Source organism: Bufo gargarizans, chromosome 3 (assembly GCF_014858855.1).
Source record: "Bufo gargarizans isolate SCDJY-AF-19 chromosome 3, ASM1485885v1, whole genome shotgun sequence".
Classification (NCBI taxonomy): domain Eukaryota; kingdom Metazoa; phylum Chordata; class Amphibia; order Anura; family Bufonidae; genus Bufo; species Bufo gargarizans.
In genome coordinates, this window is record NC_058082.1 from 115,877,003 (window position 1) to 115,893,707 (window position 16,705).

General features: G+C 44.4%; 1 protein-coding gene across 1 annotated transcript in view; it reads right to left on the reverse strand.

The window, feature by feature from the left end:
• LRP1 (LDL receptor related protein 1) overlaps positions 1-16,705 on the reverse strand; it is a 275,009-nt gene that overhangs the window by 185,561 nt on the left and 72,743 nt on the right. The window contains exon 3 of the mRNA XM_044283959.1: positions 14,100-14,237. Coding sequence (XP_044139894.1) covers positions 14,100-14,237 — 138 coding nt within the window. The remainder of the gene's footprint in view (positions 1-14,099; positions 14,238-16,705) is intronic.

Consider the following 16,705-nt stretch of genomic DNA (forward strand, 5'->3'; position numbering starts at 1 on the left):
TTGTGCAGGAAGAGCTGTTGGCAGTGACCCATAGCAATTAAAATTGGAATAACTGGTAGTCTCAAGGGGTGCGGAAAATTCTGAGCATGTTATAGGCTCTGGAGTTCACTGGATCTGAGGGGGCACAGATATTAATCCTCTGCAGCACTGAAGCATGTAAAGACCACCATTGACAAGCTAATTGCCCTGTGCTAAAGTTGCAAAAAGAAGAAAGTCCACTGAAAACAGGACAGGGTACAAAATGTCTCCTTTTTATTACTATTATTTTATTATTATTATTAAAGGGAAATCAGGCATGTAAACAGGTATGTAAAAGTATGGGTCTCGAGCAATTGTAGTAACGATTGTAGTTTATCCCCGTGCACGTTCTATCGCACTGCACTGTACAAAAGGGGCGCCAATCAACTTCTTTTAGGCTACATTCACACGTCCGCTAAAAATGGCAAAATGGTCAGTTTTTGGCCTCATGCACATGACCGTTGTTTTGGTCCGCATCCGAGCCGCAGTTTTTGCGGCCCAGATGCGGACCCATTCACTTCAATGGGGCCGCAAAAGATGAGGGCAGCACTCAGTTTGCTGTCCGCATCCGTTGCTCCGTTCTGTGGCCCACCAAAAAAAATATAACCTTTCCTATTCTTGTCAGTTTTGCGGACAAGAATAGGCAGTTATATTAATGGCTGCCCGCACCGGTCCGCAAATTGCGGAACACACACGGATGCCATCCGTGTTTTGCGAATCTGCAATTTGCGGGCCGGAAAACACACAACGGTCATGAGGCCTTTAACTGACTTTTTTCACTGATGCATTTCTGAGAAACGGAAGTTAAAAATGTTCCCATTCAATTGTATTGGGGCTAGGGCTGAAACGATTATTCGAATAACTCGATTAAATAGTCAAAAAAATTCATCGATGTAGTTTCCCTGCATCGAGTAATCGTTACATCACATGATCACGGAGCGGGAGTGAAATTAAGCGTCTCACTCACCGCTTCCGTGTCGGCCGGCACAGCGGAGGGAGGAGGAGGGAGTCCCTCCCTCCCCACTGTGCACGGCTGCCGCTGAACACCAATGAGGACAGAGTAGGAGGAGGAGGGGAGGGACTGTGGCCACTGCGCCACCAATGAATGTGCCGGCCATATCCCACAGGGTCCCCCTCCTCCCCCCCATCATTGGTGGCAGTTTGCAGTTCCGATCGGAGCCCCAGTAGTGTAATGCTGGGGCTCCGATCGGTTACCATGGCAGCCAGGAGTCACGCTGCTGAAGTCCTGGCTGCCATGGTATGTTAGTGAGCAGAGAGCAGCGCATTATACTCACGTGCGCTGTGGCCGCCGGTCGCTCCTTCTTCTGTCTGTGCGGCGGATTGCTAATGCTTACAGCATTAGCAATGCGCCGCACAGACCTATGAGAAGGAGCGACTGGCGGCCACAGCGCACGTGAGTATAATGCGCTGCTCTCTGCTCACTAACATACCATGGCAGCCAGGACTTCAGTAGCGTGACTCCTGGCTGCCATGGTAACCGATCGGAGCTGCAAACTGCCACCAATGATGGGGGGGGGGGGGGGGGGACGACGACCCTGTGGCCACTGCCACCAATGATTAATACTGGGGGGGTTTGCGTTACCAGAGGGGGCAAATCAGAGGCTGGGGGGGGGAGGCAGATCAGAGGCTGGGGGGGGGAGGCAGATCAGAGGCTGGGGGGGGAGGCAGATCAGAGGCTGGGGGGGAGGCAGATCAGAGGCTGGGGGGGGAGGCAGATCAGTGGCTGGGGGGGGAGGCAGATCAGTGGCTGGGGGGGAGGCAGATCAGTGGCTGGGGGGGAGGCAGATCAGTGGCTGGGGGGGAGGCAGATCAGTGGCTGGGGGGGAGGCAGATCAGAGGCTGGGGGGGAGGCAGATCAGAGGCTGGGGGGGGAGGCAGATCAGAGGCTGGGGGGGGAGGCAGATCAGAGGCTGGGGGGGAGGCAGATCAGAGGCTGGGGGGGGGAGGCAGATCAGAGGCTGGGGGGAGGCAGATCAGAGGCTGGGGGGGAGGCAGATATTGAAATGAAAGGCAGATGGAGAGAGAGTGGTTAATGGAGGCTGCAGGCACCATCTTGGCATGTATAAAGTTATTGGTTTAGAGAGGGGTTAATGAAGGCACCTCCAAGGTGCTTTCATTAACCTCTTCAAACCAATAACTTTATACATGCCCATTGGGTTTGGAGGGGTTAATGGAAGCACCTTGGCATTAGGCATGTATAAAGTTATTAACCCCTTCAAACCAATAACTTTATACATGACTAATGCAAAGGTGCTTCCATTAACCCCTTCAAACCAATAACTTTATACATGCCTAATTCCGTACGTTATTTAAGTAGCTTTTTCTTATTAGATTACTCGATGAATCGGGAAATCTAATCGATAGAATACTCGATTACAAAAATATTCGTTTACTGCAGCCCTAATTGGGGCCGTCAGTCCGAGAATGGACAAAATTGAAGTGGATAAAATTGATTTGTTGACATCTGTTATTCATTGGCCATTAAAACAACAGCCATGTGAAAAGCACCAGAGACTATCACTGTTCTTAAAACAGACGTGTCACTTCAATCGTCCGTTTTTCACCATAATGTGAATGTAGCCTTATAGCTGATCAGTGCTTGGACTATATATAGATCGTAGTGATCTATGGAATTGTGGTGGAGTTGGCAATGACACAGACCATCAGACTTCAGAGGTTAAAAGTCCAAATAGTGCTTTCTTTTTCATCCAGCACAACAACAAACAGGACAACCAAGTTATCCGTCACTTGGGTGAAGACACAGCACATAATGCATAACACAAAAACACCTGCCCGTCTGGGGGCTAACTATACAGGGCACTTCTCTCTCTCTCCCTCTCTCTCTCTCTCATCTACACACCCACAGTCCGAGAAGATACAAGTGAGGGACATGAACATGTGGAGTTACTGTGGGTAGAAATACATGGAGGCAAAAATAATAATACATTACTAATAGGAGTTTATTATAAACCACCTAATATACCGGAGTCCACAGAAAATCTACTACTAAACGAGATAGATGAGGTGGCAAATCATAATGAGGTGGTTATTATGGGGGACTTCAACTACCCAGAAATAGACTGGCAAACTGAAACCTGTACATCTCAGAGGAAACAGGTTCTTGGCAAAAACCAAAGACAATTACCTTTCCCAACTGGTTTAGAACCCGACTAGAGGGACGGCCATACTGGACTTGGTATTAACCAATAGACCTGACAGAACAACAGACATGCAGGTTGAGGGACACCTAGGACATAGTGACCATAAAGTAATAACCTTCCAATTATCCTTTAAACGAGCGTATCTACAGGGAGGAACAAAAATACCAAACTTCAAAAAAAATTAAATTTAGCCAACTAAGAGAGGCCATAGGCGTAACTAACGGGGATAAAGTCCTCAAAAATAAAAATACCGCCACAAAAAAGGATATTTTTTAATTATCCTAAAACCTAATTGTGAGAGGTACATATCTTACAGGAATAAAGGGTTAATGAACAAGAAGAAACCAATGTGGATAAATAGAACTGTAAAGAAAGCAATAAATGACAAAAATAAAGCATTTAAATAACTAAAACAGGAGGAGACCCAGGAGCACTGAAAAACTATGAGGAAAAAAAATAAAATATGTAGAGCATTAAGTACTGTCATAGCCAGACCCTTATTCTGATATTTGCAGACTCTATACTGACAGGGAGTGTTCCACAGGATTGGCGCATGGAAAATGTGGTGCCAATATTCAAAAAGGGTGCAAAAACAGAGCCCGGAAACTATAGGCCGGTAAGTTTAACATCTGTTGTGGGTAAACAGTTTGAAGGTTTTCTAAGGCCTCTTTCACACTTGCGTTGTCCGGATCCATCGTGTACTCCACTTGCCGGAATTACACGCCGGATCCAGAAAAACGCAAGTGAACTGAAAGCATTTGAAGACGGATCAGTCTTCAAAATGTGTTCAGTGTTACTATGGCAGCCAGGACGCTATTAAAGTCCTGGTTGCCATAGTAGTAGTGGGGAGCGGGGGAGCGGTATTACTTACCGTCCGTGCGGCTCCCGGGGCGCTCCAGAATGACGTCAGAGCACCCCATGCGCATGGATGACGTGTCCATGCAATCACGTCATCCGTGCGCGTGAGGGGCGCCCTGACGTCACTCTGGAGCGCCCCGGGAGCTGCACGGACAGTAAGTATACTGCTCCCCCGCTCCCCACTACACTTTACCATGGCTGCCAGGACTTTGGTTACCATGGCTGCCAGGACGCTATTCAGAAAAAGCTAAACGTCGGATCCGGGACTGCGCCGAAACGACGTTTAGCTTAAGGACGGATTAATGCCTTTCAATGGGCATTAATTCCGGATCCGGCCTTGCGGCAAGTGTTCAGGATTTTTGGCCGGAGCAAAAAGAGCAGCATGCTGCGGTATTTTCTCCGGAGACATCCTGATGCATCCTGAACGGATTTCTCTCCATTCAGAATGCACAGGGCTAATCCTGATCAGGATTCTTCCGGCATACAGCCCCGACGACAGAACAGCATGGCTTCATGAGGGATCGGTCATGTCAAACTAATTTAATCAGTTTCTTTCTATGAGAAGGTAAGTTCTAGACTTGACAGCGGCGAATCAATGGATGTCGTATAGCTGGACTTCTCCAAAGCATCTGACACTGTACCACATGAAAGGTTAGTATATAAAATGAGAATGCTTGGACTGGGAGAAAATGTCTGTATGTGGATAAGTAACTGGCTCCATAATAGAAACCAGAGGGTGGCTATTAATGGTACACACTCAGATTGCATCACTGTCACTAGTGGGGTACCTCAGGGGTCAGTATTGGGCCCTATTCTCTTCAATATATTTATTAATGATCTTGTAGAAGGCTTGCACAGTAAAATAAAATTTTTTGCAGATGACACTAAACTGTGTAAAGTAATCAGGCTACTTTCACACTAGCGACACGGACCTCTGGCAGGCTGTTCCGTCGGGTGAAAAGCCTGTCGGATCCGTCCTGCCACTAGTAAACGTGTGCCCTCGGACTGCCGCTCCGTCCCCATTGACTATAATGGGGGCGGGGGCGAAGTTCCGGCGGAGACCCGGCAGCGCACAGCGAGAGGCTGCCGGAATAAAACTATGACATGTCCGACATTTATTCCGGCAGCCTATCACCATGCGCTGCCGTGCCTCTGAAGGAACTCCGCCCAATTATAGTCAATGGGGACGGAGCGGCAGTCCAGGGGCACACGTTCACTAGTGGCAGGACGGATACGACATGCTGTTCACCCGACGGAGCAGCCTGCCGGAGGTCCGTGCCACTAGTGTGAAAGTAGCTTAACACTGAAGAGGACAGTATACTACTACAGATGCATCTGGATAGATTAAAGGATTGAGCAGATAAGTGGCAGATGAGGTTTAACACTGACAAATGTAAGGTTTTGCACATGGGAAGGAATAAGGCCAAGTCACCCATACATACTAAATGGTAAAACACTCGGTAACACTGACATGGAAAAGGACCTAGGAATTTTAATAAACAGCAAACTAAGCTGCAAACACCAGTGTCAGGCAGCTGCTGCCAAGGCCAATAAGATAATGGGTTGCATCAAAAGGGGCATAGATGCCCATGATGAGAACATAGTCCTACCACTTTACAAATCACTAGTCAGATCACACATGGAGTACTGTGTACAGGTCTGGGCTCCTGTGAACAAGGCAGACATAGCAGAGCTGGAGAGGGTCCAGAGGAGGGCAACTAAAGTAATAACTGGAATGGGGCAACTACAGTACCCTAAAACATTATCAACATTAGGGTTATTCACTTTAGAAAAAAATACGACTGAGGGGAGATCTAATTACTATGTATCAGGGGGTCAGTACAGAGATCTATCCCATCATCTATTTATCCCCAGGACTGTGACTATGACGAGGGGATATCCTCTACGTCTGGAGGAAAGAAGGTTTGTACACAAACATAGAAGAGGATTCTTTACGGTAAGAGCAGTGAGACTATGGAGCTCTCTGTCTGAGGAGGTGGTGATGGTGAGTACAATAAAGGAGTTCAAGAGGGGCCTGGATGTATTTCTGGAGCGTAATAATATTACAGGCTATAGCTACTAGAGAGGGGTTGTTGATCCAGGGGGTTATTATGATTGCTTGATTGGAGTTGGGAAGGAATTTTTTCCCCCTTAAAAAGGGGTATTACCATCTTAGACAATGGGGGTATATAGGTAGGATATATACCCCTAGCTATATACCCCCATTGTCTGATAGGAGCGGGTCCAACCGCTGGGACCGGCACCTATATCGAGAACAGAGCGGGGAGCGCTGTGGCTGAAGGACCCCAGATTTCCCAAGCTCCATCCACCACCAAGCACTAATCCCCACCTCTCCCATAGAAGTGAATGGGAGCGTGCCACGCATGCGCTGCCCATGCTCCCCTTCATTTCTATGAGGCAGGCGGCAATAGCCATTTTCGGCGGCCCCATAGAAATGAATGGAGGGCGGCTGTGCATGTGCAGTGAGCTCTCCTTCACTTTCGGGGCTCCGTTCTCGATATAGATGTGGGTCCCAGAGGTGGGACCCGCACCTATAAGACAATGGGGGCATATCCTAGCAACATGCCCCCATTGTCTGAGATGAGACAACCACTTTAAGTGGGGAAAATTGGCTTCTACCTCACAGTTTTTTTGTTTGTTTTTTGCCTTCCTCTGGATCAACTTGCAGGATGACAGGCCGAACTGGGTGGACAAATGTATTTTTTCAGCCTTTTGTACTAGGTTACTATGTTACACCTTCAGTGGGGATCAGACTTAGCCCAGTCACATAGTCTCATAGCCTCATAGCCTGCATGCTCTGGACACCTGGGATCTCTTACAGCTTGCGGAAATAGCCATGTTGGAGTGGGGTGTAGACTGGTAGGTCCCTCTACCAAAAACTTACCAACCAGACAAAAGAAATATATAATCCAGCCCAGAACCAAGTATTAAGTAATTAGTCTCAGCAAATAGTTTTTCGGTGATAAGGTAGCTTTCTGGATTCCCTTTTACTTCAACGAGCTGAGCATTCTGGGCGAGATTTACACCCCCCAGAACTTTACCACACACAGTGCTACAACGTAAAGAAATAAAAGAAATAATTATAGTCCATCATTATAATCCAGCTCCCCCATCAGGAGAGAAACAAGCTGCTGCTCTGCATACACAATGGTTATTCTGCAGCTCTGCTTGTTCAGACTGGCTGCTGTGAATAAGCACAAGCCCATAATAAAGTGATCCGTCACGTTACACTATTAATATTAATAGGTTCCAGGATGACTATTGTAAGTTGAAACCATTGTAACTTGTGTCCAATTACCATACTAGTTTTCCATAGAGGTATGGTTTCAAAGCCCCAAATTGTCATCCCATGATAAGAGAAAGTGAAGAAAACTAAGCAGATAACTAAGGGTAGGTTCACATCACGTTTTTGTCTTACGTTTAACATGGACAAAAAACCTATACGTTAATGGGTGCCTCAGACAGATGCCATATAGTGGCATCTGTCACCATAGAGTTCCATTGTAAAAAATAAAAATAAAAAAATGTATATGTATAAGTTAATGCATACTTTTTTGCAGGACTCTGCAGCATGGGAAAGCGTAGTGTACCACGTTTTTCCAGCCTGCAAAGTCCAGCAAGAAAAGAATACTTTAGGGTTTTTTTTTTTACACAATGGAACTCTATGGTGAAAATGTCACTGTATGGCATCTGTCTGAGGCATCCATTAACGTATATGGTTTTATGTGTACGTTAAACATAGTACAAAAGCGTAATGTGTACCCACCCCTGAGACAGATAACGCAAGTGCTTACATATAACATTCAGGAATAGATGCTGGAAACTGTAAATCACTTTCTACAATGAGGACAGTACATAATGTCCCAGAAAAGAAATATATGGAGCAGCCCTCATCTGACATCCAAGGGGGCAGCACAGGACATGTAGTATGCAGAGGAGCTACCAGACAACCAATACAGATGTTTTACCAGAGAAATAGCCATGTTGACTGGTTGATCTGTGTCTGGGGCTTTGTACCTTGAGTCTAGTTTAAACTTAAGAGGCTCCAGGAAAAGCCAATACAAGTTGAAAAAATTGTATCTTGAGGGACCACTGATAATCCTGGTGATTATAACCCACACACAACTAACCCTGCTTTCACACCTGAGCGTTTCCCAAACGCGCGTCAAACGCGCGTTTCTGACGCGCGTTTTTGTAATAGTGAACGCGCGTTTGACGCGCGTTTGTGTCATTGACTGCAGTGTCCTATGGCCACAAACGCGCGTCAAAACGCCCCAAAGAAGCTCAAGTACTTGTTTGAGCGTCGGGCGTTTTACATCGCGTTCGTACGCGCTGTAGAACGCCCAGGTGTGAACCATTCCCATAGGGAAGCATTGGATTTCATGTCTTGAGCGTTTTACAGCGCGTTTGAACGCGCTGTAAAACGCTCAGGTGTGAACCCAGGGTAACCCTGGGTTCACACCTAAGCGTTCCTCAAACGCGCGTTTTACGCGCGTTTTTGTCGCGCGTTTTTATGCGCGTTTTTTGTAATAGTAAACGCGCGTTTGACGCGCGTTTGTGTCATTGACTGCAGTGTCCTATGGCCACAAACGCGCGTCAAAACGCCCCAAAGAAGCTCAAGTACTTGTTTGAGCGTCGGGCGTTTTACAGCGCGTTCGTACGCGCTGTAAAACGCCCAGGTGTGAACCCTTCCCATAGGGAAGCATTGGTTTTCATGTCTTAAGCGTTTTACAGCGCGTTTGAACGCGCTGTAAAACGCTCAGGTGTGAACCCAGGGTAAGGGTATGTTCACATCAGCGTTAGAAATCCGAGATCCCCATTAATTGTAAATGCCAGGTAGACAAATACCGCATGCAGCAATTTTTGTCCACCAGTCGGCATTTATAAAACAGGCCACCGGGATCTGCTAATGCTAGTGAACCTAGTGCAAGCCATCAAAAGTAGATCAAAACCATGTCAGGTGCCTGATACAGGGCGTACACAAATTCTAAAACAGGTTTACTATTGTTTGTGAAATTGCTCAACCCTCATGTGAAAATCTGATCATGTACCCACCCTTGAATAATCTTGGAGATGTCCTATATAATCTGTGTTTGTAAGACATACTCTCATCCACTGGTCTTAAAACCTTCTAGACTAGTGGAAATAAATCTGTGAGATTGAAAAATAGGGTTAGGACTTTGAGCCCATTTGTATCACTGTGCCTACTAAACCTCAGTTGGACTGGTACAATGAGCTCTGCTTCCATGCCCATAGCCATCCTGCCCAATGGCTCAATAATCATAGTCAGACCAGCTTAAAAGTTTATTTCACCCAAGGCTGAGGTTAAGCAGATGCCAGACACCCTTGGTATTGCTGATCTCCTGGAGGAACAAAGGGTTGTGGAAATTACAATCTGACTGCTCTTGATCTTTCTATCCCCTTCCAGCAGACATCAGGAGAACTTTAGGCATGCTCTACAGACACGAGATTGCTGGTGGGGATCTTACAAATACCTTATGTCTACAACCCACATTAACCTTTTATAGCCTTGCTTAGGCCAACTGGTAAAATGATTAGTAGCTCGTTAAGTCTGTATACTAGGCATATCTTTTTACCCATCAAGCAGAAATGAATGGTCTGTTTATGGGTACCACCAACTTGCCTTTTCCATGAAGTGGTTCTAAGAGTGAATAAGAATCCTTACAGCAGGCCAGGATGCAACCTGAAAGATTTATGCTCTTTTGACTGTACCCACATCATTAATCACTCCTTAATAGCATTTTTATTCCAAGTCAACACATGGACCTAGTGCCAAACAAGACGCATAACAAACTGCTGTAACAAAGAGGAGGTGCTGTCCAAAACCACAAATAAAACAAGTCAGTGAGAACAAATGATCTTCTCATGGTGCGTTCAAAGGAAGCGCTCTAAAAACAAGCCCACGGGCCAAGCACGCTCTTCTAACTGCAAGCCTAACCAGAACAAAGGAATCCCATTTATCATATTGTACATTTTATTTAAAATAATTTAGAAGGAAAAAACGCCAAGGAATTCTACCATCACACACTTTCTACATTCAGATCATTTCACAGGATTTTTATTATCTTTCATTTCTGCAGAGAAGCAACAAGATTTATCTGACTAATTAATACATCACAATCACAAATCATAGGTCCCAGTGTCTAGGACACGTCAGCCATTCTCGTTTTGACCAATGTGTCGGGTCTAGATCACAACATGTCAACTGGGAATTAAGACCTGCTGGTAGCAAAGTTGAGCATGCCAACATTTAAGGGCTTGTCTAGTATAGGAAACCCATTTCCAAGTGTCCTATTAGAGAATTCAGAATAGATCCCCATTCAAACCCCCTACGAGCCAAATAAAAATTGCGAATCAATCTATCCCTCCATCCCTCCCCCCAACCATCCATCTCCTCATCTCAATTTGGAATAAAGACCTCAGCAGTAAAGAGGTGGTGGACACATACATTTTTTGTCAGTGCAGCAGCAGTTATGGTTAGGCTAGGGCTACATGGCACATTTGGCCGTGACACACATTTCACAGTTAAAGACGTATAATGTATACCTATACCCATCTCTGTATACCAAAACATCTCTCGACCACCCATCCATCCATCCCCTCACCCAATCGTCTTCCCACTCAACCATCTCCCAACCCAACCATCTTCCCATCTCAATTTGGAATCAAGACCTCAGCAGTAAAGAGGTGGTGGACACACAGGAGATAGGGCAGATCAATACTTTCATCCTAACTAGGATGACGTTCCACGTGGAGTCCCCACTAATGTATTTGGCCCCTCCCCCGGTGTGCATCACATGTGTTCTGAGATCACTACTCAGGAATGTAGCCTTATCAGCACAATGGGAGATGGGTACTACATTACAAGGAATATTCTTAGGCTACTTTCACAGTAGCGTTAATATTTTCCAGTATTGAGATCCGTCATAGGGTCTCCATACCGGGAAAAAAAAAAAAAAAAACACTTCCGTTTTGTCCCTATTCATTGTCAAAATGCATTCCGTTCTGTTCTCATACTGGAGAGCAAACCGTAGCACGCTGCGGTTTGATTTCCGTCCTGGGACGCGGAGCCAGACGGATCCGTCATGACCCACAATGCAAGTCAATGTGGACGGATCAATTTTCTCTGGCACAATAGAAAACGGATCCGTCCCCCAGTTCATGATGGACCTATTTTGGGTATGTTAAAGATAATATAACCGGATCCATTCATAAAGGATGCAGATGGTTGTATTCTCAGTAACGGAAGCGTTAAAGTAGCCTTACACAGAATACTAAAAGTAATATAAGAGACAAAATTAAACGGGACAGAACAGTACTTAAAAATACCCATACAATACATTCACAAAGCTCCTAATAAAAAGTTCTACACAAAACAGTTGTCCTGTTCTCTTTGGGCCCTACCTAGTGTTGTGAGCATTTTTACATGGTCCAACCTGCTGACAGACTCCACTGCTCTGATGGGCCCTGAAAGTCTGTTTACTTTGTTAGGAGGATGATGCGACATACATCCATGTGAGCACTGCAGCCAATCGCTGGCCTTAAAGGTGATGCTAGCATAAACGGCACGAAACTGTGAAGGTCAGCGATTGGCTGCAGTAGTCATGTGGATTACATGACATCATCACTGCAGGAAAAGTAAACAAAGACAATATTTTCTGCTCTTAGGGTATATTTTAAAAAAATTATAATAATCTTGGACAACCAGTTTAAAGGGATTGTCCACTCCACAAGTGATAGCCTATCCTCAGGACAGGCCATCGCTATCTGAGCACCGCTCATCAGCTGTTTTGCAATAGCTCTGGTGCCAGAACTACACAGTGAAGAGGACGGAGCTGCTCTCATTCACTTCAGGTGCCGGAGGCTAAAGGTATACTTCAAACACTGTAAATACAGCGACACTTCTTCCCCGTCAGGTTTGAAATGCTTTTGGATGGTCAGAATATGTAGTCTGATGTCTAATACAGTATTCAAACCAATAAAAAAAAGAAAACCTGACAGACCCATTATAAGTTAATGGAGAAAACAGAAGTATTCCTTTCATCTGCATTTACGTGGTTATCTGGTTCTGCAAGAGCGCCAAGCACACGCTTTTTGTTCTAATTCTTCTACTCAAGATAATCATGTGCAAACAAATGCCGCGGTTTGATGGGTTTTACATAAGACGTACAGTATTGGTAGCAATTTAACGTTATGCACGGTTTCTGGACATAAAAAAAGAGAATGTTTTCAGTACAACAAAGGACATCTGGAAATTGTCTATTGATGTAGATGAATGGTGTTCTGCACTTCACATATAATGTGTTCAAGCAAGTTTAAGCGGTTTCCTCTCTTCCATAAAGCCAGTTATGGTGCCTTTTAGGAAGATACATTGTTATCTCCACACAGACCGCCTAAGCGTCCATTTAGTCAATAATATCTGTGATAATGTAGGAAGATGTTGGATGTCTGGTCCAGTGCTGCACAGAGCTCTTCAAGAAAAGGAAGGAGACGGTCAGACGGACACCGCTACTGGGCTAAGGGTACTTTCACATTTGCGGTGGAGGATTGCGGCAGGCAGTTCCGGCCAATCTGGATGCGGATCAGTCTCATAAATGCATTGCCATACCGGATCCGTCTTTGCGGTTGTCATCCGGAAAAACGGATCCGGTATTTCATTTTTTCACAGATTTCATGGTCTGCATATGTGCAGACGCAAAGAACGGATCCGTTTTGCCGGAACACTTGGTTTTGGATCCGGCATTAATGCATTTCAAGTGTTAAGGATTTTTGGCCGAAGAGAAAACTGCAGCATGCTGCGGTATTTTCTCTGGCCAAAAAACGTAAGAGGGACTGAACTGATGCATCCTGAACGAATTGCTCTCCATTCAGAATGGATTAGGATAAAACTGATCCTAGGACGAAATTCAATACCGGAAAAGAACAACGCTAGTGTGAAAGTACCCTTAGTATACGGTTATAATTGTAATTTGGCAACATTCAGACATGGCAGAGGTTTTAGTGTAGACTCCACCCGAAATCTGAGTGGAGGCCAGACCAAGTTTGCATAATCCCAATCACAGGATGGGAAACAAATCTGTGCAGGATCACACTGCAAATCTACAGCAAAATCTGCATGTGTCCATCTGTAGCTTAAAGTTAAAGGGGTATTCCAATTTCAAAGTGATGACATACTGCTACAAAGCCACAGTGGCCCCGGATCAGTAGGCAAAGGTCAGACCCTCAATTATCAAAATGTGACAGCATACCCTAGTGATAGAGATCAAAACAGGCCTTTAGGGGGTCATTTACTATGCTGAAATATACCTAAATTAGGCGTATTTCAGGCGCAGATATCTGCAACCTCGCCCTGCTCACGCCAGATCTAAAATAGTGGGCGGGGAAGGGGACAGGCCGGTAGGCCCATCTCAGTCAGCATTGTCTGCGTCTGTTTTAGGCGTAGAACTGGCACTGGATGCGCTGAAATTATGGAGAGGCCTTTATTAAGATAAGCGGCTAAAACGCCGGTCTTAATAAATGTGCCCCTTAGTGTCTACCCATACCTATGTATATACTAATCCATCTCCCTATAACATATGTCAGTATGCATACGTTCTCATACCCTCTCTAGTGGGGGCTACAGGCAGCCGCATGTTGTACTTTAAGCTCTGTTCTAAATTCTAAATTAGGAGCGAGAAAAAAAAAAAATTACACTGAAGGGAAGATTTCAAAATTTGCCTCTCACTCCTCTTAATTCTTACATATCGGTGGGTATCTGTTCACAAAAAAAAAAAAAAAAAAAAAAAAAAAAAAAAAGGAAAAGCAGGCTTAATTTTTGGTATAAATTATTGCAAAGCCACTAAACCGGCCACTTGGCTTCGCAACTTGTTACAATTTTGTGCTGTTAACTGCACCTTGTAAACAAAAAAAAAAGAAAGTAAATCTGAAAAGAGTTGCAAAGTTTTGCACAAAATGTAGCCAAACTGATGTTAACAGGAAAGAAGACAATACACGCCTTACCCCTACAGAAGGATCCTTCATCTGAGCGATCTGGACAGTCTGGATGACCATTACATAGCTTATTCATTGGCATACAGATTTCTGTACCCAAGCAGTTATGTTCGTTCGGTTGGCATTTCGAAATTTTGTTTTGTGGACCTAGGTGGAAAAAAAACATATATACATATGTAAGGTAAACTATATAAAAAGGCGCAATATATTGAAACCACAGCAAACATTCTACAAGTTACATTACACATTGTCTAACAAAAAAAAGCTTTTTATAAAAACACAACCAAATTCATAAAAGGCAGCAGCGTGCTCAGACAAGGGCTCACACGTGTTGGGGGCTCAGGTAGTGCCCTCCATTGCAGATTCCATCAAAAATACAAGACAAATGTTCTGGGGGGAAAAAAAAAGGGTTTGCGAATGGAAACTGAATGGACTCCATCATAGTCTATGTAGTCTGTACAGCTCTGTTAGTGTCGGTTTTCAGGCACGTCCGTTATTTTCGCTGTTCCGCTCCTATAACGGGGCAGAACAACAGACGTTACTAGCAGTGGTGTGAACTCACCCTAAAGGTCATCCTCACCGATGGCTGGCAAAATGAGGAGAGCATAAAGGGAAGAACATTTTAGGCTAGTTTCACACTAGCTGTAAATTCTTTCGGCAGAAGAACGGTGAGCCTGTCAGAAGACATTGTATCCGGCATAGCCGGAGGACCACCAGGCCCCCGCTGACTATAAAGGGACCAGGGGGGGGGGGGGATCCGATTTGTTTGCGGCATTATTGCTGGGATTCGGCCAGACAAAAAGTTGCTGCTTAATAACTGCTCAGAAAACAGTATAACAATGAAAACCTGGCAATAATAAAAAAAAACTCACACATTTGCCGTATATTTCTTATTTTTTTAAACTCAAACCTAGACAGCATGATCCTTCTAGTCTGTCCTTATATCCTTTTTCTCTTAGGACATAGACATGTTTATCCCAAGCAGGTTTACAGTCACTTACTGCAGATTTGCCAACCACATCTGCAGGTCGTACGTTCCAAGTCTCAGCTACTATTCTTTTAGTAAAATAATAATTTCTGACATTGCTTCTGATCTCCCCCCCAACTGGTTTCAGCTTGTGCCCCCTTAGGCTCAATTCAGACGTTCGCGTTTTGGGCCCAGATCTGTACCGCGATTATGCGAATCGGGTGTGGAGCCATTCATTTTCAATGGGGACACAGTGTGCTGTCCGCATCCACATTTCCGGTGCGCGGCTCCGGACAAAAATAGGCATTTCTATTGGGGTGCCGGCCTGGTGTTTTGCGGATCCGCAAAACACTGGGGACGTGTGAATGGACCCTTATTCTCATGTTCAGTTTCCTACTTAAACACTTCCTTACCAGACCTCATTTAAACTCTTAAACCAAGATTTCAACCATGCTGCCACTCTACCTTCTTTTCTCCAGGTTATACAAATTAAGGGGGTTATTTAGTAACAGAAAGACATCTATATTAGGCGTGTATCTGGAACAGAAGGTTCTTTGCGCCGCAATCAGCAACTTTTTCCCACTCAGGCCAGGTCGCGTCAGCGGGGAAGGTGATGGGCCAGCAGGACGGTCTTATTCATAATTTTCTATGCCTGTTCTATAAGCGGCAGTGAATCCACTTAAGTTACGTTGAGGCTGGCACCACTACATAACTTCGGATCCACTACCAGTGCAGGGCCCTATTAAGACCAGCGTCTAAAACCCCAGTCTTAATAAATGACCCCCTAAGTTCTTTATAAAATTTATGACAGACACTTACCTCCTCAGAGGCTGTAGTCAATTTTGACCTTTCTGAAGAAAGCAATGCTATTAGAGATGTAGTTTCTATGGAGGCCTGCACGTGGCAGAGCTCCACAGGAAAAGACTGAATTCATCATAATCTGCTGTACAAAATTACAGTAGAATATTAGAAATGCCATCTAAAGATTAAATGTTTAAGACCCCTGGGTGGGGTAAAAATAAATGTAAATAAATAAAATAAAAAAAAAATCACATCACCATCCTTTTCCCATAATTTAAATAAAAATATAAAATTATAAAAAAATAAAATAAAGATCATAGGCATTGACGTGTCTCAAAATGCCTGAATTATTAAAATATAAACGCATTTCTCCCATACAGTGAACACTGCAAAAAAAAAAAAAAAGGCAATCTGCAGTTTATTTGTTGCTTCACCTCCCTCCCAAAAAATACAAAGTGTCATACAAGTCATACGCCCCCCTACAAAAATAACATCACAGGAAACTACAGATCACCCTGCGAGAAAAAAAAAATGAGCCCCGACACAGCTCTAGAGACGTAAATATAAAAAAATTAAGTTATGAGGGTGAGAATATGGCAATGCTGAAAAAAAATATTAAAACATTTTATAAAAATAATTTTTTTTTTTTTAACTGTTAAAACAGAAGAAAAACTATGAGCATGTGGTATTGCTGTCATCATACTGAATGAAGGTAACAGGTCAGTTTTACCAAATAGGGAACTGTGTAAAAACAAAACAAAAACAAAAAACTGTGGCAGATTAGGCTTCCTACTACATCGTATGCAAAATTAAATGACGCAATTAGAACGTACAAGTTATCCTGCAA